Genomic DNA, 24,385 nt, shown 5'->3' with positions numbered 1-24,385 from the left:
CTCTGGAGCCCCACCGCCATCGCTCACTCCTGAGCAGACGATGTGGAGAAGAAGTCGATACACTCATAACAAGGTGGGGGAAAGAATTGATCGCAACCTGAAGGAGGTCTCATTTATCACTTCACATCCAGGACTGAGCTGCAACATCAGTGTGGATACATGTGGCTCAGAGAAGCTGTCAAACCGATGGTAAATTATGGAAATACATTCAGTATTTGGTGGGTTCTAATGAATAAAGGTTTTTTTTGTTTGTTTATTTATTATATATTTTAGATTTAGTGGTGTTTAAACATGTCAGACAAACTGCAGCCATCAGATGGCAATCGAGATGTTTTGGCCTCAGTTTCGGAGATGTCATGTCGTCCATCTTTATATACAGTCTATGGTGTATATAGATAAATTGAAAATAAACTATAGAGGTAGAAAGCAAAAAGCTTATTAGAAAACCTCCATCAACCCAAATGCAACATAGACATGTTTTTAATAGCTTTTCAACTAAAAAAGTTATGTTTTCTCATAGAATTGTCTATTTGAATAGCTTTTAAGACCTGAAAAGGTTTAAGTATCGACTATATTGAAGGGAAAAAAATAAAATATGTAGGAAAATACATTTATTTTATGCAGGAATATATTTTACCTTGGGACACATCAGATGAGATTTTCCCAATATATTTTATTTTGGTGTAAACATGTGTGCGTGATGTCACTCTTCCACACTCCTGCGGTGGTATAATGGAATATTGTAATTCCACATTTGACTTGTGCTGAATGGAGTCCATACAAAACAGGCCTGAGGAGCAGCTGTATTCACCGACTCCTCCTCTGCACTCGTAGATAAAGAGGAGAGCGGCGCTGCATCAATTCAACAGGATCTGAACCTGACAAGCTCCCACGAGAGAGACAAACAGGATCACAGCAGTTTTTAAGCGAACACAAATATTATCAAGTAGGCAGCCAAATTTTCAATTAGACCTGCATGTGATTAACAATTTAATGGAAAGTTCCCTGATCAGGGAGTGAAATCATAGTCATGAATAATCAGGTTCTTCTGAAATAGAAACAAATACAGCTGATGCTTTAATAAGAAAACGACAGTCACTGTTCAATGTTTAAAGGGTTTGACAGAAATATAATAAATACACGTAAATCTGCCATGATTGATCTCACACACATACAGCTATCCTTATTATATCGTTGCATTGACTTCCATCCACCGTGGACAGCCTAACCAGAACCTTATCCCTGACCTTAACCATGACCATGACCTCAACTGCCACAGTTCACATCCTCCCACTAACCTAGGGCATCAGATATGGTGTTTTTTGCCTCATTAGGACTGGAGGTTTGGTCCCCATGAGGTCTACTGGTCCCACAAGGTCAGTGTTTATAATGAGAAGGATCTAAAGAGGTAACAAACCGGGTACAGGTTAGTCTCCATGACTTCTGAAGACATCACACTGATTTTATCACTTTGAGACTTTGAACTAGAGCGGCACTGAGTAGAGCCTCCGCCAAGGCCCAGCAGTCCCCTTATATTCAGTAAATATCAGTCCCCTAAATGCGTCAGATTTTTTTCAACAAGTTCCAATTATTATTTCCTGGGAAACTGATGAAAAAAAAACATCCAATCTTACAATGTTAAAGTAAAAAAAGAAAATCCTGGATCTGCCCACTGATCCGGATTCGCGCCAAATGGTGATGGGTTCTTTCTTGGCCCATGTCTCATCCTTCCACCAAATTTCCCGACAGTCGTTAAAGCAGTTTTTGCATAATCCTGCTGACAATCATGCAAACATCAATGAAAACATAGCCGCCTGGGTGGAGGTAATTACCTTTCCTCTCCCTGACCTGAAAACGTCATCTTCACCTTAAGATTTAATGATATAGGAGATTATGGGGTCTTGATTTTGGTCCCCATAAGGATGAAAAACCGCAGCACACACAGCAGAGTTGAAGATGTGCGATTGTCGAGGTATAATTTGAGGACATAAGCCGACACATCTGCACTATGATCGACGCAAAACAACACAAATAGTCACGAGATGTGGTGGATTTATTAAGTATGAACATTCATAACTGTTTGAATGAAACCAAAGACAGTCACACTCAATTCTGAGTTGTTTTAACATTCATGGTACATTAATACAACTAATGGAACAAAGATAAATGACAGCTTCAAACTGCTACAGAAAGTTTGTTTGAGAGAAACAATCCAGTCCTGTTGACCCTGAACTTAAGGCAGAACCACAAACAATAACCCCCGACCCCTCAGACACCTGAGGCTGAGACACTTACATCTATACAGTGTAGAAAACCAGAAGTAGAGAAGGAATAGACAAATATACAATCATATAAAATATCTACAGCTTATTTCTCATATTATTTTACCTTCAACATTTCTGATGTTTGACCCAGTTGTTTTAGGATCTGCCTTTGTTTTAGCTTGTAAAGTGGTTTGTTTATTTACATTCAATAACAAGACGAAAAACCGTCATCTCAGCTTATGTCCTGTACAACTCCTCCTCTTGTAGCTTTAGTTGCTTGTGTGTTGTTGTGCACAGTGTCCAGACTTTGTGGTTCTGTTCCCCCAACAAGCTGCCGAGGCTCAGCTGTATCGACTGCTGCGACTGTGGCTTCTGCGCCTGGAAGAACTGCGACTGGAGGTGCGGTACGACCTGCAGAGGACAACATTTATGATTCTAAACTCCAAGGCATGAAGGAGACGTATTCATTTTTGACATAAAACACAAAGTGACTGGATCTGATGGTCCCACAGAGCGATTTGTGCAAAAGACTGAATGAAGAATATGTTTTAGTATTTAACTGCAAACATTCAGTGCAGGAAAGAGAAAAGGGTAAATGGTCTGCCCTGAGACCTGTCCCCTTGTTGACATGTGTCAGGGTTCACCAGGGAGCACAGTCTTACCGGGACCGACGGTCTGAACTCCTGTAGCTGTCACTTCGTCTGCGCCCTCGTCTCCTGCTCGCGCTCCGACTCCGGCTGGAGTATGTGTCTGACCTGCATTAACATACAGCCGCATTGGTTATTGCTGCAAGTGCTTATAATCAATTAATGAAGATATCTTCTCAAGCTGCTGGTATCTGTAATAAATAAATCTCTTGTTCCTCTGCTATAACTTCATATCCCCTTTAAGGAAACGAAAAAGAACATAAATATATTTTCAATCCTTCCTGCAGGGGTATTATTTTAATCTTAAAATACAGGATAAATAATTGTGTCTGTAATTGTGAATATTTCTAATTCAGAGTCAGGACATAGATGAAGCTGACAGACCTTGATCTGCGACGGCGTTTGTAGGAGCGACTTCTGGAGTGACTTCTACTGTACGTCCGACTGAGGGAGGAAGAGATAGAGAAGGTTTGAAACATACACAAAGACCAATCACAGATTAATGATGATCACATACACAGGAATGTCTTGGGAAGGTTGTTTGCACATTTAAAACTTGTATTTTTAACTGAGGGTTTTGACTCTTTTTAACAATTTCCATGGCTAAAATGTAAGTTATTGAACAAGAAGCTCCAGGTTTCTTCGCCACATAATTAAATCAGTGTTTCAGGACGCACCTCCTGTAACTTCTGTATGTGCTGCTGCGGGAGCGCGACCGTCCTCTTCCACGTCTCCTCCGACTTCTGCTACGACTCCTAAAAGAATCACACAGCGTCAGGATTGACATTTTTCTCAAGCCAGGACAAAAGGTCTGTATCGCAGACATTTGTCTTCTGGACTAAATGCTTCACATCCATCAAGTTTATTACTTCACAACTATCTTGATCTACATCCAAGAACACTCTCCAGCATTTAGAAAGATTTACTGATGGAGCCCTTGTGCTCTCCATTTAATCAGAGTGCTGGTTTCCACTGACCTGGACGAGGAGCTGGAGCTGCGGGATCGACTCCTGGACCTGCTGGAGGAGTGCGTCCAACCCCTGGAGCGAGAGCGGTGACCTGAGCCGGAGCGTGACTTCCTGGACGCAGGCCTGGGCTTCTTCGGGGACCGGGTCCGGGATGTTCCCCTGGTCTTCCCCACAGACGGGGATCCTTCCTCGCTGGAGCTCTCCTGGTTCCTCGGCCTCTGGTTGAGCCGCGCCGTCTTACGCACTTCGTCAAACAGAGACCCCGGTCGGACCCGGCTTTTACTTTTTATCTCCATTTTTACTCCTTGCGTGTTGGGATTCTGCTTCTGTTGACTTTGGATGTTTTTTACAACGACAGGTGGCACATTCATATTTTGCACAGCTGACATTCCTTTCAAAGGCCTCCATTTAAAATTAATCACAGTGCCAGTGGCTGCTTCATCCTGAAGTCCACCAGCTGTTGTTGTGGAGGTAACAGCAGACTTTTCTTTGCTGTGAGGTAAAGCTCTGTCTGTATTTGTCATATCTGACGACTGTGAGGTCGATTTTAGGGTTAAATCAGGGGTACGATCAAAACAATCATGTGTAACTGGTTCTACCTTTTCAGCGTCGTGCTCTGGAGTACAAATGTCCATATCATCGAACGACTCCTGCTCTTTGATACTGGGTAAATGAGCACTATTAGCACTATTAGCATTGTTAGCACTATTCCTATTGGATGACAGATGAGCAGTTTCGGTTTGTTTGGGGTTTTTATTACTACATTCTCTCGTCCTCTGTTGCCCTCTGTCCTCTTCTCTACTGGAGTTTTTGTTCAAGGAGGCAACATTTTGGTCCTTATCATTCATTCTCTCTACACCAGGCCGTTCTTTGCCAACTCTACTGGGACTGTGTTTTTCCTTCTTGGATTCATCTTCATCCTCTTCCTCTCCAAATTCTAACGGTGGCTGCCAGTGAAAAGTCTCTTTCAGCTTCTGATGTTTCCTCTTGGATCTCTTTCCTTTGTCCTTACTGCGATGGGAGCCACTCTTGTTCTCACGTTTCCTCTTGCGTTTATGTTTGCGTTTGGATTTCTTCTTGCTCTTGTGCCGCTCCCGCTGTGCGGCCTTCTCGAGACTTCCCAATGACGAACTGGATCCAGCAGCGATGGCAGCGATCTTGTGCTCCAAAGCGATCACCGCCTCTGACGTCTTTTTAATGGTGTCGTAGTCCGATTCTGAACTTGCCTCCCCTTCCTCTTTTTCAGATATGGCTAAGGTCTTGGCTGCCACGTTTTCAGAATCGCTTTCTGAATTCCAACCAGTGAGCTCAGACAACTTCTTGTCGAGAGACTCACTGGACGGAACCGATTGTTTCTGCTTTTTTGTCACGGCGAGGCTGTTGCTTTGGCTCACTTTATCACTGTCACTGTCCCACTCAGACCTGCTATTAAAGCTCTCAACTGGCACTGAGCTGCAGGGTTTTGTCTCTTGATCTTGAGAGCTGCTTTTCTCCTTTATTTTCTCTAAAGAGCCACTTCTCCTTGAGACACTGATATCAGGACTGTGCTCACTGCCTGTCCTGTTCTCAGATCCTGAATGAGCATCTTGACGATTGGAGAGTGCGATAAAGTTGTCTAGATTTTTTACCCTCCTCAAAGAGCTGTAGTACTCTTCCCATTCCTTGTCTAAGGAATTCTTCTTGTTGCCGTTTGCTTTTGGGGAGTTTTCGGAGTCTGATCTGCTGTATGACGATGACCTGCTGTGATACTGATGAGGAGATCTGGACCTGCTCCGGGAGTGACTGTAAGATCGGCTGTAGGACTTGCTCCTGGTTGACCTGCTGCATGAGCGCCCAGCAGGTTTGTTTGCTTTGACGCTTTCTGTGTCTGGCAGAGACTTTGTCGTAACTGAGGTCTGAGGTTTCTCTGTAACATTAACCGCTTGTCCTGTCGTATTGGTGATGATTTTAGCTTTAATTTCTTGAATATGGACATAGGAGGGTTTCCAGGGCTTTTGACCTGGCTTCCAGCGAGAGGGAGGAGGACTGTCGCTCAGTGGGATCACAGGTAGATTTTCAGGAGCCGGAAGCATTGGGACTCGGACGACAGGTGCGACTTTGCTCTCAGGAAGCTTGTCAGTCACATGGATAACTGTATTTGATTTGGACTTGTTGGCTTTCCTCTTTCTTGGTGATCTGGATGAACTCCTCTTTCGGGATGAAGACGGAGACCTGGATCTGTACCTGGACCTTGATCTTGACCTGGATCTCGAATAGGACGAAGATCCGGATAGGGATCGACTTCTAGATCTAGTGAGGCTTCTGGATCTTGAATAAGACCCCCTCCGAGATCTGGGTCGACTGGATCTGTAGGATCTAGAGTAGGATCTCGAGTCCCTGGAAGACAGCGAGGACCGCTGCCTCTTCCGAGCGGACGAGTGGCATTTACTTGAGGTGGAACGAGTCGGAGAACGGGATCTCTTGGACTTTTTTCCTGGAGACGCTGACTTTTCCCCTTCTGACAGAGGAGTCTCTTGAGGTTTGTTCTTGGAACTCTTCTTCTTGCCATGTTTCCGTTTCTTGGCCTTCTTCTTGTGTTTGGCTTTCTTCTTCTCTTTCTTCTGCTGGCGGCGCTGGCTGGACCCCCCAGAGCTGCGGTCTGAGGAGTGCTCTGCAGAGGCAGATATGGACCAGGCAGGGTCACCTCTGTCATCCCATCTGCTTGAGGAATGTTCATTCAATCTGTTAAGTCAAAAGATGCATGAAGAAACATAAAAAAGTATGACACTAAATAAGTGACAAGGTTAAATATGAATTCATACTTGTCTCCTTTGCTCCATCTCTCCATGCTGGGTGGTTGATAAACTTTGGTTCTCTTCATCTCTTCTTTCCAGTGTGGCGGGGTTTCACTGCTGCCACGTTCTTCCACCGATGCAGAGCGCGATTTAGATCTCGTGGGAGTGTGATATCTCTGCAGAAAAGGTCAAATCTAGAATAACTGGGCTGTAGTTGTATGCCCCTGACAACCAGTCACATCATAAGAGGAAGTGATTCAGGTACGATTATAATGAAAAATTCTTTCACTGTGCAGATTTGAAAAGATTAATGAAGCAGAGATAAGTATGGACAAAACAAAACTGAAATGAAGCTCCCCTAAAAATAAACAGTATATAAGTAAAGCACAATGATTCTTAGTCTAAGGTGATTATACACTTATGAAAACAAATCATGAATATTATATTTCATTGCTGCTGATAGGTTTCCCTTAATACTTAATTCTTCTGCTTCCTTTCCTTAGTCCTTTGCAATAAATGTTTTGACCAACTGTTAATCCATTTTCAATTAGTCCAAATGGAAAAGATACAGTATGAAGCATATACCGATAATTACAATCAACACAAACGGATACATTTCAGGACTTATTTCAGGTGAACTTACCATTGTTCCTCTGCCTTTAATCTTACGTCCAGACTTAGAGACTGCTGGTTTCTGTTCAGCTGAAAGAGACGATTCTTCTTTCTCGACTCTAAAAAGATCGAATTTCAAAAAATACCTGTTAACACTTAAATTTGAACTATTTAAAAGAGTGAGACAACAACCAATGTGTAAATGAAGCCCAACTTAAAACTCACATCTCTGTTTTATCCTCCTGAGACGGCATGTCCCGTCGCAGCAGGAAGCGATTCTCTGGCACTGGCGGGATTTCCTCTGGTCGGACAACGGGCTTCTCTCTCTTTCCACCATGCTCTTTCTCTTCCTCCACTTCTTTCTCTCCCTCCGGCATCTGTCTTTCCACAGAGCTGTGGGATCAGCAACAACACGACAAAATGCAAATATTATTTTATTATGCGAAGAACCAACACGTCTCCATGTCTGGGATGCACAGCTCAAAACTGTGGAGCTGTAACTCAATTAATAAATTACTTTTGCTTGAGAAGCAGAACATCAGTGTCCTCCTTCTTTGATTCCTTCCTTCTCTTCTTTGACTGTTTACTCTTTGCATGTTTCTTTTGTTTGCAATGTTTTTGCTTTTCATCTAATTCACATTCAGATTCCACCGATGAGGAGAATTGAGATGACGAATCCCGGGAGTTGAGGGATGAGTCGGCAGAATGAGAAGTTCTTTTCCTCTTGCCTTCAAGCACTAAAGAAAGAAATATAACAACATGTATGTTATCATCATCAGAAATAGAGTTTTTTTTAGCAACACACCAGTAAAAATGAAGCATAAAGCAAAGTTGATATGGCAGGAGCCGTTTTCAGGGTGGCAGGACTCTGCTCCAACAAAGGCTTTGTTGATTCTTCTCGGTATGTTGGAGGCTATGAAAGCCGGCCTGGCAGAGTCAGGTGGACAGATGCCAACTGAACTCCACAGAGATCACCTCACTGATCCCCCATTAAACAGAAGATCAGGTTACACGCCCTGTACTAAAGCCAGTGGGGGGAAAACGCTGGCATCCAAATGCCAACCTCTCTCAGAATGAGCATAAAATATGACCCAGTTACAATCACAGGCGACACATGTTACTCCAGACATGAGACAAAAAGACAAAAGAGAAATAAATAAATGAAAGCTTTGGTTCAGATCACTGGACAACGAATAACATCTTAGCTTTTGTATTAGGAACTTTCACAAGCCATCGTATAAATCAGAAATTACACTGTCATCACACTGGCTGGAGAGATCTCATACAGTAGTAGATCAAAATTCAACTCAACTGGATAAGTCTGGTGATTTTATGTACATTTCTCAACAACAAATCACATTAACGCATTAATCCTAATAAAAACTATTGTCTGTGTATTGATGTATTTTATTCAATCCGGGTCATAAACCCACAGAAATGAGACCCCCAGTTTTAATCATCGCCTTCTTTTTCAGGAAGAACCGATGAGGTAAACTCGATGAGGTAAACTGAGGACAGGGTGCTCAGAGAGTATTTAGACATACACGCATCCTTGGTTTTGCCCTTTTCATTTACTTTTTCATAATTTGTTGAAGAGTCAGTTTTACCCCTGAAGAAGATGATAAGTAACTGAAGCGGTACCATCATTTGCAGACTTGGTGATCAGCTGACCACAGTCCACAACGCGCACGTCAGCGTAGGGTCTGCTCGCTGAATCAGTCTTCAGCCCCTCAATCTTCTTTATCACCTCGAAGCCGGAGATGACCAGACCAAAGACGACATGGACTCTGCACAGACGGAAAAAACATTTTTGCCTGTCAGAACTATGCAGTACCTTGACTATTATTAAATAAAAATTCCACTTCTTAATACGAGTGATGGGCTCCTACATATTGATATTTTTTTGAATGCCATCTCAGAACAGTTTTCAATATTTTACATTGGTGCATTTCTTCTATTCTCTGTTCTTCTTCTCACAGGTTTGAAGTGACAGGGTTCAACTGGAAAAACTAGAATTACTGCCTTGTGGTTGTTTGCCTTGTGGTTGTTTGCCTTGTGGTTGTTTGCCTTGTGGTTGTTTGCCTTCGCCAATCATTTGAGATTACACCCGAAGTAAATTCAAGTCAAAAATAAAGGTTCGGCCTTAACTGTTTACACAACTTTTAAATCTATAATTTTAGAGAAAACTGCCAAAGTGACTGTAGATGTTACCCGTCGAGGTGCGGCGCCATCTTGGTTGTGCTGTTAGTGGAAAATCCAGCGATCCAGGAGGATCAACCAATGGCAGAGCCAGGGTCATGAAAAAGGAGAAAAAAAGAGGAAAAGAATGAGAATAAACAATAAACGTCAACAAAGCGTGGGTGCTTCTGTACCATCTCAAAGATGGAGAATTTGTAAAACCACCCTTTGTTTGATAATAGTTGATTGCAAATCAATTTAAGTCATATTTTCGATTAAAACAGCTACAAACAGGCAGGTTTACACTCAACAACGGAGTGTGGGAAATTAAAGAATAATATCTGTGAACATTTCCTCCTTTATGCTTTTATTCATGGTGGAAATGTCCAACTTGTTTTTAATGATAAGGGAACAACATAAATCAACTTAAACCATGTGCGAATACTGTTTCAACATGTCAGAAATCAACACAGTGCTCTGTTTACAAACTAGTGAATGATAAATAGTCAGGAGAGAGAGAGAAACACAGCCTTGGAGACACATTACCTTGGAAGAGCAGGATGCTAGAGTTTCTGCAAATTTTACACAAAAACGGCAAGAGAAAAAATGTAACATATTTGTAGGTGAAAAAGAACGAATCCATGTTTCTCTGCACTTTGAAATCTAACTGCACACAGAGAGGGGATTGCTGACGTCACACTTAATGAAAAATTCTACTCTACAGTTTCAAAACAGGAGGAGCAGAAGGCAAAGACAGAGCTGTATTACAAATGGCACTGAATTAAATGGTAAGTTGCAGAGTGAATTGCTTTACTGAGCGTTACTCACATGAAAAACTGGGAACCATTTGTGTCCTTCCCGCGATTGGCCATCGACAACAGGAATGCTCTGTCGTGTTTGAGAGTGAAGTTCTCGTCTGTTGGAAGCAGAGAAAGAAGGATGGAAGTCTCACTGTGCGTTCTCCGATTAGTGTCGACAGAAATTTTCAGGGATGTAAATCTGAAATAATTTCATCCAGCAAACTGAATCATTGCCTCACCAAGCAGTCCTCTCGTAAAGTGCTTTTTTTATTACTTTAACTATCAATTACAAATCACCTACATTATACATTATTCTGACTATGTTAAAAAAACACCACATTGGTAATTCAAATCAACATGTTATAGGAAGCGAGCTGTTCCGACCGAAGTTCTGCTTAAGAAAGATTAACCCTCTATTGCCTTTCGTTTTAAGCTCACACTATTGTTTAGAGTTCTAAAAATCTTAAAGGCAGGAGAGAAGATGAGGGAAAACAATGTAGAAACAAATGTCTGACAGTAAAATAACCTAATGTGCTTTCATATTTGTATGTATTTTATATTCTATGTACTTTTAAACTTAGTATCTTTGTTTTTAAACTGCACCTTATGTCTTATAATGTCTGTCCATCCATCAATAGGACCTAAGTGTGCCCTAATAATCAATGCACTACATATCGTTAAGTGATTTCACTGAAATATTATATGTGTCACCGATAAACTATCTGCACACATCAAAGTTTTTTGAATTTGTAAAGCATTAAAAAACTAAATTATTTCCACATGTACATCCTTACTTTATCTATATATCACTATACATGTTGGAAAACAAATTATCTTTCACCCACTGTGGCGCTCCTTTGTAGTCGTCGTATTTTGCAAAGAACCTGCCACTCTATACCTGTCTACATGTCAAAACAGTCATGTTAGGGGCACTGAAGCTATAAATAGCAGCTATAAATAGCAGCTATAACACATATGTAAGTCATTTGAGCAGTCAAAGGCTTTGGGGACAGGTTGTGTGAAAGGCAAATCCTGCAGCACAAATTTTGCACCTGTACAAACATTTGCACCGTTTTTTTGTTTTCAGTGACTGAGGACGTTGGTGGGGACAATGTTGACATGGTGTTTACTGAGCTGTGTACATCTCTTACCTTCTCATTTTGCAAAAGACCACTCTATAAATAAAAGAATATGTTGAAAATTTTAGGCAGGAAGATTGTAGCTTGGAAAGAAAGAGAATGCCTACTCTCCATGCTGATCTGATTAAACCCACTACTGTAACTAGATAGAAGACACGGTATACAATATAGAGGTGAAGGTCAATGGAGTCATACATAAGAAAATACACAAGAAACCTGTTCACAACAACAGACACATGCAACGTTATGCTCATGCAAGCAGTTCAGTATTTAGATATACAATTATAAGCCATCAGCAATGTGAACAGCTCATAACTTCGTACTCTACTTACCTTCAAAGTAGCCACCATATATGGACTCTCCTCCTCTTCCATTACCTGCAGAGATAAAAGAGTACAATAATTAAACGTGTTGCATTTAAGTCAGACGATACGTGAGCACTTCGTACCATTTTATATAGAAGTGGTGTCTCATACAAAATCTGAGAAGTGGATGATACACTTCATCTTAGCACATGTAAAACGACAAAAACATTTTTTTACATGTTAATACCTTGTATTCAACTTTGTTTACAAAGTTTCACTCTGACACATCAACCAAGACTTTCTGGTGTGTAAATACTTTGTAGTAATTGATATCTACATGATTTTCTCCCATGAACACTCACAGCAAAGACACTTTGATGAGATCATTATCTTTTTTCTACACTTTTTCACTTGCTACACTTACTTCTTCTTTGCTGCTCTAAAAAACAGTGCTTGCAATTGGCAGTATAGCGCAACTGCTGTTTTGGAGCAGTGAAGCAGAGATTTCTGGGAGTTTTATCTGAGTGAGACTTATATACTTTAAAGACCTGGTTTTGGATCAGTACATAGGTTTACGTCTTGCCAATGCCCGACCCAGTAATTTGCCAGTATCGGAGGCATTTCCGAACATCTCTAAATAACTTTATTCTGTCAATTTGTTTAAACACACATTTTTTAAGTAAATGAAGTCACACATAAGACGTTATTACCTTCGGTGAAGTCGCCTCCCTGGATCATGAAGTTCTTTACAACTCTATGAAATGTGGAGCCTTTGTAGCAAAGCTTTTTTCCTGTGATTTTGCCAATTCCCCTTTCACCTGCAATTAGATGCATGTTAACTGAGCTCTCGAAAAGACAACAGGAAGCATAGAGGAACAGGCCTGCTGCTGCACACACTGCTGTGTGTGAACCAGATGCCTTGAGGTGTGAAGAAATGTTGGTCTCGAATGTTGTTGCATGGTGTTATTCTACAAGGGAATGAAACCACAGATGGTAAAGTGTGTTTCAGTAAATTTGATGCTTTTGTTCAGGAATCTTGTTGTTAATACTCCAGTGCAGAATTCATTAAGAAATCTTCCACTGGACTGAAACTGTCTGGGGACAGAACAGTGGCCCAAAGCTGTTACCCCGGGGATTTCTCTTTCCTCTGGGTTGAGGGGGAGACGGGAAAGGAGAGATTTCATTAGATGTGATGATGTCTTTAAGGTTGGTTTTTGAGCAGACAGAGGACCTGCTGTTCAAACAGGCAGCTTGGGTTGCTAATCTTTTAGTATTTTGCCTGACTGGCTTCAGGATTTTTCCTGGGTTTGGTTTCTTACAGAGTTAGCTGATCCCCTTCTAAAACATGACACATGAGAGATTCTGAGAAAGCCACAGATCTACCCAGCTGACTCACGTTTATTTTAATGCGTGTTGTGAAATGTTGTCTGGGTGTGTATGATTTCATCATTTAGGTAAAGTAACAGATTAACAGACATCTGCCCTCGCTATAGCATTACATTCCCATTGGCCAGGTACGGTGAAAAATGAGGGAGAGCATCGATCTGCCGTCGGTTTGAAGATTTATTGCTATCTCTGGGCAGACCACCACCACAGCTACAGTACACTGTGTTCTGCTCAGTGGGATGAAATATCCAGGGGTCAGACCACAACCCCTCTATCCATCCAGTGACTCCATCTGTCACTTTAACATTTACAGTACAGCCATACCTCTTTTCCTCATGGTATTAAATGACCAAAGAGGGGTGTGAAGCATGGTACCGCGGTTTTTTTTGGTCCACTTTCAATTCCCCTGCTACTCACGGGGATAATTTTATAGAGCACACAGGAAGGATTATACAAAAAGAGAAGTGAAATGTAACAGAGAACAGACCAGATTCAAACCAAGAAAATGATTGTTGTGTCGAATGTACACAGGCAACCAGTGTACCCCGAGGGTCTTTGGTTATATAGAAGAAATTAAATCAAACTGTGTGCAACCGTTTTCAAATTGTGGAAATGGTATTGAGAGCAGCTGTCAGTTGTATAGAAGCTTTCTGAAACAAAATTTATGCAAAGCACTGAATGTTGAAAAAGGCAAAATTGAATAAAACATTCACTCGACTTAAAATACTCACCAGTGCACAAACTGAGAAAGTTTTTGCTTGTCTTGGGACTTGTGTCCGAAAAAAGTTGAAAGACTATACGCCCAACTGGAAAACAGAAAAGAAAAACATTAGCAAAAGAATAATTCCTTCCTTTTGCAGCTACACACATTTGCAAAGACACCTTCAATATCAACTCTGTGTGACCAAAAAACTATCAACAAAAAGGCAACAATGGGGGAAAATCTTTAATAGGCAAAGGATACAATTAAGAATTACAATTTAATAGCCCTCATGTCACTGTACTGTGCACTTTTAATTGTCTTTCGACACAGAATAACAAGGATCCTGTGGCGAAGCTCAGACATTATAGAAACTTTCCCATAGCTAGAAGCAAATCTAGACAGACCATTCAGCACAAACATGATTAGTCACAATAAACCAGTTAACGACGTCACCACTTTCATTTTGTACAAAAATATGAATAAATAGCTCTGAGTCTAAGAAGAGGAGTAAATATATAAGAGTTTAAACATCTTTATTCATGGTGTCGGTTCAAAATAATCATCTACCAAAGTGAGGCGAGGATGTTTACATGACTAACTAATCCTCGAACCTTCACAAGTGATTTTAAATTCTCCTACCTGGCTCACGGTTGAGCTCCACATCAAAGTAACACTGAGGGCGGTCTTTCACCCCCATCGTGATCAAAGTCCAGGTGACCTAAAATGTAGAAAGAGTACAAAAGAAATAAAAAGCTGTGCAGGAAAAATAACAACGCTGTCTTCGCTTGAAAAAAGCAGAAAGAGTCCTATTCAGGATCCCTATTCATCAGCCATGAAAGTACAGCATACTGAGAAGAGTGTGTTTGAAAACAATGTAGCGAGACTAAGAGACACAGAGAGGGAGGACAGAAATAGGAGGAGAGAGAAAGGTGGGAGGGGAGAAAGAGAGAGAGAGAGAGAGAGAGAGAGAGAGAGACGTCTATGAGGAAATGTGGAGATGCAAATCAGAGCTCAGCTTGCACACTGTACATTTTAAAACCTGTTTCCACTGAGGAATTGGACATCACTGTGTGACAGCTTACAGTACAGACTGTGAAACGTCCTCAGCTAGAGCCATTTCTGAGCCAGGCCACTGAGGCCAGGGGCTTTGTGAATCTGGAAATGGAAGGAAACTGAAGAGATTTAAACTAGAGCAAGGTGAAGATTTTCCTTAATGAAAGCAATGCACCCTGAGTCATGTGAATGATCAGCTGGAGCTTGTAAGTGTGTCAGAGACAACCAGATTTGATTAGTTTGATTTTCACTATGTGGACAAATAGCCACTACAATTAAGTGTCATTGTTGCTTGATAATACTACACTTCAAAATGTTTACTCTCGTCAGATGATGAGGAAATCATGGCACCAAACTAAATCCTGTCTCCTAAACTCTGTCTCAGCTGTTTCAGTGTCAGTGTTCCTGCACGGTCTCGCCAAGAAGATGAGAAGCACAGTGTTCTCAGTTCGTACACAAAAATGTTAACATCCTTAAATTACAATTTCAGTACATGGAAGCATTTACTCTGTCAACAGTTTGTTTGGTTGTATTTTGCATACGCTGTAGTCTTGACAAGTGGAATATGGAGAAGGCATTACTGAGCTCCACTTCATTCCTGGCCCCTGAGAGCAGTAAACAACCACAGTTTCCACTTGATCAAAACTAGTATCGAACGCTAGTATTGCAACACAAAAGAGGAGTAATTGAAGGGTGTGAGACAAATAGCACTGCACCCTAAATTGGCAACAGTCGCCTAAGTGAAGTTGCTGTGGAACCACCCTCTAGTTGACTAGAATGATTTATTTGCAGTCTGTGCCTTTCTGTTTGTACAAGAGAGGCCCTTCAGAATAATGTGCAAGGACAAAACCTTGTCTGCACGGCTGAAGGTTAAGTGCAGCAGCTTGGATTTATGAGTTCGTATTATGATCTTGAGTGCGATATAAAAGCAACTTGCATCTTTCACAATGTGCCCAATCAACACCTGCATTTCACATGTTAAGTATAGTCACACATATTTTATTTGACAGCTGGTGAGCGCTGGTGCCTCAACATATTACATGGACTGAAAAGCTAATGAAAGAGGAACAGAAACAGTGAAGCCGAAATAAACCGAAGACACACAACTGATTAGTAAACACTGGAGGTGATGGTACTAGTTGTGCACAGAGACTAAACTGGCCCCCATCAACTGTTCCAACACAAAGACAGGAATGCATTGTATTTATAGCCAAAATCATATCGAGTTACACAGTGTTTAATGTGCTGGGATTGGCCTTTCCAGCTTGTAAAACTTTACTGTGAACTTCACAGAGAAAGGACAGGACACAGTAATTTGAACCAAATGCCTGACAGGTCATAAAAGCCACACTAGCTTAAAAAAAAATAAAAAAACCTGATTGATTCTTTAAAAGCCATCAAAACATAAACGTAAAGAGCCATTAACATTGTTAAATCGCACGAACTGCACATTGAGGATTTGCATAGCATCGGCTAAAGTGGCTAACAGTCAGTGAGACGCGTTTTACTCGGGGCTGTGTTTCGTTTTGATCAAGATAACACAACGTTACTATGATATCAGGTCATGCTGAGAGCGAAACACCACCTAGCTACAAAGCTAACAACAGCTAACGACGGCTAACGACGGCTAACAACAGCTAACACCAGCTAACAACTGCGCTTCCAAAATGGTTGAGCTAACAGCTAGCTATTAGTTAGCTGGCTTCGTTTTTCTCTTAGCGGCCGAGGCTAATTAAAGTTACAATGCTAACCACACTACAGGGACTGCGCAGTAGTAAATGACAGAACAAACCTGTGTGCAGTCGCTAGCCGGACAGTTAGCTAGTCACTGACGGTCCGGGAAGTAGCATGAGCTAACTTTAGTGCGACTGGTTGTAGCCCAGCGTGTTAGCTTTTGTCCCTCCTGAGCTCCCGTAGAGGATTTGTTGTCGTTTGTTGTGACCAGGAAGCAAATAGCGCGTTAGCTCGTTTGCTCGTTTGCTATTTATTTTTACCGGAATTTGTTACGTAAATTCAACACCCGGTTATTCGGTGGCTCGGTATTAAATCGCAGTTAATATAAAGTATAGGTTTGAAGTTGGGACTAACTTCCTGCTGCCGGCGTATTTGTTTGATATGATGCTAGTTAGCTAAGCTACAGTAGCTAAGGAACAAGGTGCAGCATGAAAGCCATGATAATGAGGTAAGGTGTAACACAGAATGACTTTTTATGATATTATTTAACTCTCGCTGTCATATTACACATGTCCAGGTGGGATTTAAACCTCAGGCAACGTTGTTTTTAAACCTGCGCAGTTAGAATTATACACTTATGTCATGTTAAAAGTAGTTTGATCCAAAACAGCTGTGTTACCAACACTTCTCTCCGTGAAGGAAGCTGTTGATTTACCTCTCGGTTCTGCTGAATTTGTAATTAGTAGTTAATCCGTATGTGTTTGTGGTATTTAGTTCCGATATCTAGATCTAATACAAAATGAATAATCTGTCACAGAATAACGCAACGTAGTGGAACAACACGACAAGACTCATAAAGTTCAAACAGAACTCGTCTTGAACAACTTGAGTTTCCAGTTGTATCCTCAATGAAGGCAGGTTGTGTTTCAGGGCTGCTCTATTACACTGTAATAGTTCTAATCACGTGTACCTAATAAATTGGCAAGTATATATTTATTGTATGTATGTAACAATAATAGTAGTAATAATAATAATAATATTTTATATGTGTATAGTGCTTTCAAATAATTGTAAATATAAAGTAGAAGAAGCTATGTCGTCCCAGGTTGGGTGCATATGCAACTTGCTGATGATTAATTCATTATTTAATCAATCAAAACTTATTTATGAAAGACAAAGAGCTTTTTTTGCTCTTCTTCTGTCTTTTGGGACAGTGAATTTGAACTCTTTGGCTCACAGACAGCTGTTAAGATAAAACAAGACATTTGAAGATGTTGATTTGGCTTTAGGGAGTAGTTATGGGCATGTTTCACTATGTTATAGACATTTATGGACAAACATGAATCAAATATTCAAGAAAACTATTGTTTTATATGGTAATCCTTATTATCTGATCTTCATCCCATGCAGGCAGTGTGTTCTTCATGGACCCAGAGGATCATGTCTCTGATCCTGTTCGCCTTCGTGGTTCGGGTCAGGGATGGACTCCCCCTGTCAGCCTCCACAGACTTTGAACACAACCAAGAGCTCCAGGAGAGGAAGCAGCAGCTCAGGACCATCAGCAAAGTGCTGGGACGCTTCCCTGACAGAGGCTCCGTCAAGGGCCAGGAGCTCAACATATTGTAAGGACTGAGAAATCAAAGACACTGATATATACTGTCCATCTTAAACCCGAAGACAGGCAGAATGTCCATTTCATTGCAGGGGCATCCATGCCACGCTGAGTCAGGCTGTTTGTTTACTAAACACCTTCTCTCCTCTCAACTGTTCAGCTTCATCTCTTCAGAGGGTGTATCCTACATGACTGTGTGCCACTGCAGCCTCCCTGTTGCTAAGGCCTTCTGCTTCCTGGAAGATCTGCGCTGGGAGTTCACAGCATGTTTCAGTAGCACCGTTGTTACCTTGGCAGCCAGGCCATATCCATTTTTGGAATTTGGTGAGTAGGAAGAGACACTGTTTCATACTGTTGATTGCATGGAATTTTGCTCTGAATTTAAATATGATGTGTTGTTTTCTTTAAATTCTAATGAAATAAGTTGGTTAAAACATATGTTGTCCCTGCTGCCAATCCATAGACAGCACCATTCAGAAGCTGAAGCAGCAGTACAACCAGAGTGGTGGTCCGGCCCTCGAGGTGACGCTGGCAGAAGTCCAGGAGGATTTGAGGATCCATCCACTACAAGTAATTAACTTGGATGAGGTGGAGCTCACCAACGGCATCGCAAATGGGCATATGGAGCAAGGTCCTGGATCTGGTAAGACTTTTAAAATTAGCAATACGGTAAAAGTCTCACAGTCTATAGCAGCACTGTAACATGTTTTATTAGTAAAAACATATTCACGTTTTGTTATTTGACACTATTCACTTTCTTTTACAAAACAGGTCCGAATGTGAGACTTCAACCAGTGACGGCGCCGGGAATCCTTTCTCTGGTCCTGAACATTGTGTGTGCGTCGTTGAACGTAATTCGTGGTGTGCACCTCATAGAGTACACGTTCCAGGTAATAATCAAGATAGATTACTGCTGAATGAATTTGCATCAGGTTGATTATATTTTATTTGTACGATTTCATTCATGCATAAGCCGTCGTAAATCACAGATGTTGGTTGCTGTGTTAGCATTTTGCTGTAGAAAGGAAAAGGTGCTCGCATAGAAGAAATTAAAGTGATGGTTTGCACAAAACTGCACAGATTAGGACGTATTGTGACACGGATGATGTGAATTAGTTTATTATTATAACATTTCTCATACATATGAGGTTAAGCAGATGTTTACCTTCATGACAAATCAGCACTTGGTTTAATTTTAGTGTTTTTCCTTCACCTAGGACGACTATGAAGGTATATGGAATGTTGTGGCATTTCTTCTGGCGTTTGTCTGCTGTGTGTCTCAGGTAAATCTTCACATTTTCAAAACATTTAAAATACTTTTTCCTAACCAACATTACACTGTGTCCTTGCAATCCTTGTGAACGAACTCCCTGTGTCCACAGTGCCACCTCTACCTGTTCCATTCATCCCTGAAGAAACTGTTGTCCTTCACTCTGTTGAGCGTGGTCGTCCTATGCAACTTGTACCTGCTTGGCCTGAGGAACATATGGCAGATGATCTTTCACATTTCAGTGGCCTCGCTCTCCACCGTCCTCAGCCTCACCCGCAAAGTCCAGGACAGAACCAATGACTGCGGGGTGTGAGGAGCTCAGGATACAGTGTTGCACCTCATCCAGCACAGGTGAGAATAACATGGAAGACGATGTGTTGATCCATACGAGTTATGGTGATGCCCTGCCCTTTAACAAAAACATTCACAAACTTTGTGTCGTCATAGACAATGACTTGTGTACTTGCACTTTGTGTGAACTGTTTTCCTAGACTGCACCAAACATACACTGTATGCAGTTATTTTTTCTGGATTCCTACAAATATGTGGTTAACCTTAAACTAAATCTGTAAAATGAAGGAAGAAGGAGATGAAAATGTTGATCAATCTCCGTCACACCCGTCCTGTTCTAAATGTTTGTGAAGGGGATGCAGGTGTTAGCTTTTTTTAGATGTTGACCAAAGTTTTTCTCATAGAAACTACAGTGTTGTTGAAGCTGGTTATACTTGGGATTTTAAAATGAAGCGCTCAGTATTATTTCTGCAACCACAGGTCATTGATTATCTTTGCAATAATCAGTTTACAATGCTCGGTGGTGGTTCTTGATTGTAACAGACATTTGATTTAGTTGTACTTGAATAATAGGCAATTGGAAAGATAATTAAATACTCCATTGGGTTTTGGTGGCAGTGAGATATTTAAACTATTAAACTAGTTTGATTAAAAATGAGAGAAATCTATGTAAAGTAAATGCAGCAGTTTTATTTGTTTTTAATTATTTGCCACAAAAATGGCCCAAATTCAAAGATGTAATTGTTTAACAATAGGTTGTTTCTGCCTTATACAGTGTGACAATGCGAATATAATTGATTGTTTTCATTTATTTAATTTCATCATCTGATAAAGAGATTCACCGGCAAGTGCTCAGCAAGCTCAAATGTAAGGGCTCCATTCATAATGACTTCACAGAAAATATATCAGTACTGAGACATATCTTTTACTCACAATCTACATTCAACACAGCTTTTGTTTGATTTTATCACATAATCTCCAATTTAAACTTTTTTGTACCGTCAAAGCAAATGTAAGTGTTTTACTTTCATCTTATTCTACTGATCCCTACATTGTTAAAATGTAAACTGCGGGTAAAAATATGAAAGCACTGATTCGAAGGGTAAATATTTGAAAATGTCTGCACTATTCGGTTCCTTTTTTTTGTCATTGTTGAATATATTCCATATTGGGTTTAGCTAAATTATATTTAATACCTGATTCCAGTTTATGTGATTGAGTTTTTTTGTGTTTGCTCCTTAATTGTTATAAACATAGAAATCGTATGATTCCACTTTTATATTTCAACATACATCATTGTAGCGCTGCTTAATATGTACAAGTCTCCTTGAGGGTAATTTTGTGTATTTATCTTCTTAGTTATTCAGTTTTTAATTGCTGAAATGCTGCACTGGTGGCAGTTAGGCAAAGGGAATTCAAGTGTTAGTTGATAGTGATAGTTTTGTGGCTGCTGTAGAACTTTAGAAGCTTTGCCTTTTTATTGAATTGTTCTCTCATTTTATCAGGAAAGTGAGAGGGACAACAAACATTTTATGACCCTGTTCACTCCTGGTTTTAACGTCTGTTCTGAGTAAGTACAGATGTGAACATGCACCATGCATCCTCAATGTGTCTCTAGATCCACACACACAAACACGTTGACAGCGGACACGTCTGTAAACTCAACATCATTTGTTCTTGTGAACAGAAATGATGTGTTTATTTGCATTTAGAGCGGGGACGTCCGATCCTATCACAAGTCGTCACCATGGAGACATATTCAGGACACATTTAAAATGCCAGGTGTGAACAGACGAACATAGTGCACTTGTGATGGGATCTTCTTTAGCGGATGTTAATACCGGGCCTATATCTCGTCCCACCAGCCAAAAGTCCTTTACCATAAAGTACAAGTTGATCAGAAAAGCAAGTTTTGGTTGTAGTTTAGTCCAGAACTATGGTTTTCTCTGACTGGGTGGACATAAACTTTGTGATTGCTGATTTTAAAATGTTTTAAACACAGTAAACAAGTCAAAGTACTTATGATGCTGCATGTTTTTTTTCTGTGATGTAATACTTTTGATACAAACTCACCATTTCCACTCAGATTAGTGCATATTTACACCGCTTTAATTTCACTGTTGACCGAATGTAATGTAAGAATTAAGTGTTTTAAAGATCCAAGAAGAACCAAATGTTGTGGAGGATATTTTAATACTCAAAAAGAGCATTAAGGATACCAATGTTTAATATGTGGGTATTTAAACATACAGTATAAATGTATCGTTCAGGTGAAACATGTGGCAGCCATCTTTTATTTATTATCATCAAAAGTCTTGACAGAAAACAGTTTGTAAATTTGATAATCATTGACGTTCAGAGGGGAAACCTGAAGGACGACGTGTCAGTCTCCAGGACACTTTGTCTTGTTCAATACAAAACCCTGCAACGTGATTTTTATATTTAATTAGACTCACACGAGGTTGATGCAGCTGCGTTTGTGTCTGCAGCCTGTTTATAATGATGAGAACTTACGGGGATATTGTCATTCATTGTATCTGCCAAATACACTGGTGTTTACGGGGCTTTGTTTTTTTCCTGCAATGGTAAAACTGACATTTCATTAATAAACAGTGTCTTTATTTCCATGTGTTGCTCTTTTATTTGCGTATAAACAACAAAATCAACATAAGAAATATTCTGATGCCTTGATAATTTGGCAAAATCTTAATTTAATTTATTTTAAATTGTATTGATTTTATTAATTTAATCGATTGGATTTAATTTTAATGCTTGAATCTGCATTACAAAGAGAATGGAAGAAATAACATACCAATTCACTGCTGTATTTTATTTGTTACAGCAGATGGCGCTCTTTCACTACTTAGTCAACTTGATTAATTTCGTTTATTTTGCTGACAATAGATTTTAATACTTGTCCTGTTAGTGTAATGTGATTTTAAAGTTGATAACATTTATTAGTTAATGACTAATCACTAGCAAATGAAACCTCAGTGTTGCGTAGCCTCACAGAAAACATCCTGATAAGTAGTTTTTTAGGCCCCAAAAGGAATAAACTACAGAATATTAAATGTTTTTATTAAGTGTGAAAGAATGAAACCTCAACCTGGATTTCCATAAGTCACATTAAAGTGTTAAACAGTAAGTAATTTAGATAAATAATAGGGTTGCAAAGGGGTGGAAAATTTCCAGTAAATTTCTGGAAACTTTCCTGAAACTTTCCATGGGAAGTTAAGCTGGGGAATTTGGGGAATTTAAACAATTTTTTTTTACCGCAAATTAAACGCTGAGCAATGAAAAAATAATTCAAAACTCTATTTTAAAGATGTATGGAATGCAGCACACGCTGCACGTTGAATTTCAACCCTGCACTGTGCATTTCTCCATCACATGCACAGATAATTCCCAGTATCCTGCACACTACAGCAGGGCTATTGAGGCCACACTACTGCATTAGCCCAAGGACTAGTCAGGAAAGTTTTGATGATATTACTGGGGAAAATATATAAGCATGCTGATTGAGGATTGTTCATCTGTTCATCTAACCTATTCCTATTCATTTATCCATCAATTGTAAAATATTGTTTAGCTAACTATTTATATCTCTGGCATTGCATTAGTGTTTTTTACAAGCTTTTTTCTCATCTTCTACAGAACAATGCCACGTGCACTATCTCATGTGTGGAGACATTTCACCCCAGCCAATGTAGAAGGAAAGGCTGTGTACATTTGCAAATGCTGTGCAAAGACCTATGTTAAGAATGCCACAAAGATTCAGAAGCATATAGTCAAGTGCCCAAAGTTTCCTCAGGGCTCAAATCAGCTTATGACAAAATAAAATGTTTATATTTATGTCTGTATATGACAAGGTAAATACAGTTAGTATAAATTACCCACACAATTTCCAGTTTATTTCCGTTAATTCCCGTTAATTCCCGTTAGTTTCCAACTTTGAATATTCCCGGAATTTTGCAACCCTAATAAATAATAATACATTTATTCTAAAATACTGGTGATATTTTAAGACAAACCTTCATAGAATACTCACGTTGGATAGAGAAGCCTTGTGAGATTGAGTACAATTCATTTCAAAAGCCTGCTAGCCCTTTTTCATGCCCTGTATTTCAAAAGGAGATCAAATTAAATTGATACAATTTACAAACATAACCAGGAGGGAGCTCAGAGCTCAAACTTATTGGCCCTTTCCCGACCCTTCCACCAAGTTTTAATGAAATCTGTGATCTACTTTACCCTGTAATTCTGCTAACCAACAAACAGACAAACAGTGATGAATCACCTCCTTGGCAAAGGTAATAAAGGAGGAAGCTTTTCAATAGTGACATGCCATGATGGTCAGATCACAAAGGGGCATGTAGTTAATTTGGCAGTGCCTTTCATGAGTATTTCCATCTTCCCAGGGATTTTAGTCAAACCTTTTTCTGTAATAATAAATTAAAGGTAGAGGATGCAAACTAGAATGTGGGATGTTTATCCAGGACCTTTGTTAGTGTCTTAGCCACAACTCAACCAGGCCTCACTGCAAGGGTCTCGATAAGAGATAATCCAGTTTTAATCCACTGACGTGCAATGGGGTTCATGAGCTTTGACCAAAACCGCTATCAGTCGCTGTGAAGTCACGAAAAAAAGCTTCTGTTTAATATCTGGAAACAACTCCCACGAATATCCGACTCACTGTCTCTTCACCGCTT

General features: G+C 40.2%; 2 protein-coding genes across 7 annotated transcripts; one reads left to right on the top strand and one right to left on the bottom strand.

The window, feature by feature from the left end:
* Positions 1 to 2,035: 2,035 nt before the first annotated feature.
* nktr (natural killer cell triggering receptor) lies at positions 2,036 to 16,743 on the bottom strand. Of its 6 annotated transcripts, none has more exons than XM_047344609.1 (17): positions 16,622 to 16,743; positions 14,416 to 14,494; positions 13,805 to 13,879; positions 12,398 to 12,505; positions 11,715 to 11,759; positions 10,272 to 10,359; positions 9,477 to 9,506; positions 8,907 to 9,052; positions 7,783 to 8,002; positions 7,491 to 7,658; positions 7,297 to 7,384; positions 6,681 to 6,829; positions 3,889 to 6,579; positions 3,589 to 3,666; positions 3,296 to 3,355; positions 2,927 to 3,019; positions 2,036 to 2,675 (listed from the first exon to the last, which is right to left on the bottom strand). In XM_047344609.1, exons 2-17 carry the CDS (start codon positions 14,471 to 14,473, stop codon positions 2,606 to 2,608), a joined length of 4,167 nt encoding a protein of 1,388 aa, XP_047200565.1. In that variant the 5' UTR covers positions 14,474 to 14,494; positions 16,622 to 16,743; the 3' UTR covers positions 2,036 to 2,605. The 6 variants fall into 6 exon arrangements, with proteins under 6 accessions (XP_047200565.1, XP_047200566.1, XP_034997846.2 ...); XM_047344610.1 differs by having other exon boundaries at positions 3,889 to 6,576; XM_035141955.2 differs by having other exon boundaries at positions 3,889 to 6,600; positions 16,622 to 16,742.
* A 1-nt stretch (position 16,744) lies between these two features.
* sec22c (SEC22 homolog C, vesicle trafficking protein) lies at positions 16,745 to 22,303 on the top strand. Its single transcript, XM_035141962.2, has 7 exons — positions 16,745 to 17,011; positions 17,914 to 18,125; positions 18,276 to 18,439; positions 18,579 to 18,758; positions 18,887 to 19,005; positions 19,333 to 19,398; positions 19,498 to 22,303. The coding sequence occupies exons 2-7, from the start codon at positions 17,944 to 17,946 to the stop codon at positions 19,696 to 19,698; spliced, it is 912 nt and encodes a 303-aa protein (XP_034997853.1). The 5' UTR covers positions 16,745 to 17,011; positions 17,914 to 17,943; the 3' UTR covers positions 19,699 to 22,303.
* The last annotated feature ends 2,082 nt before the right edge of the window (positions 22,304 to 24,385 follow it).

The sequence above is a fragment of the Hippoglossus stenolepis genome, chromosome 19, assembly GCF_022539355.2.
Source record: "Hippoglossus stenolepis isolate QCI-W04-F060 chromosome 19, HSTE1.2, whole genome shotgun sequence".
Classification (NCBI taxonomy): domain Eukaryota; kingdom Metazoa; phylum Chordata; class Actinopteri; order Pleuronectiformes; family Pleuronectidae; genus Hippoglossus; species Hippoglossus stenolepis.
The sequence above is the reverse complement of the archived record's forward strand: the minus strand, read 5'-3'. Positions and strand labels throughout refer to the sequence as shown.

What these genes read in the sequence shown, in the direction of transcription:
- nktr (XM_035141955.2), bottom strand. Translation starts at nt 14,473, where the DNA reads ATGGGGGTGAAAGACCGCCCTCAGTGTTACTTTGATGTGGAGCTCAAC. An exon ending in GGAGCTCAACCGTGAGCCAG is followed by an intron (nt 13,880 to 14,415) that starts GTAGGAGAATTT and finishes TCTGTTTTCCAG; the next exon opens with TTGGGCGTATAGTCTTTCAA. An exon ending in ATGGCGCCGCACCTCGACGG is followed by an intron (nt 9,053 to 9,476) that starts GTAACATCTACA and finishes CCGTCTGTGCAG; the next exon opens with AGTCCATGTCGTCTTTGGTC.
- sec22c (XM_035141962.2), top strand. Translation starts at nt 17,944, where the DNA reads ATGTCTCTGATCCTGTTCGCCTTCGTGGTTCGGGTCAGGGATGGACTC. An exon ending in ATATCCATTTTTGGAATTTG is followed by an intron (nt 18,440 to 18,578) that starts GTGAGTAGGAAG and finishes GCCAATCCATAG; the next exon opens with ACAGCACCATTCAGAAGCTG. An exon ending in TCATAGAGTACACGTTCCAG is followed by an intron (nt 19,006 to 19,332) that starts GTAATAATCAAG and finishes TCCTTCACCTAG; the next exon opens with GACGACTATGAAGGTATATG.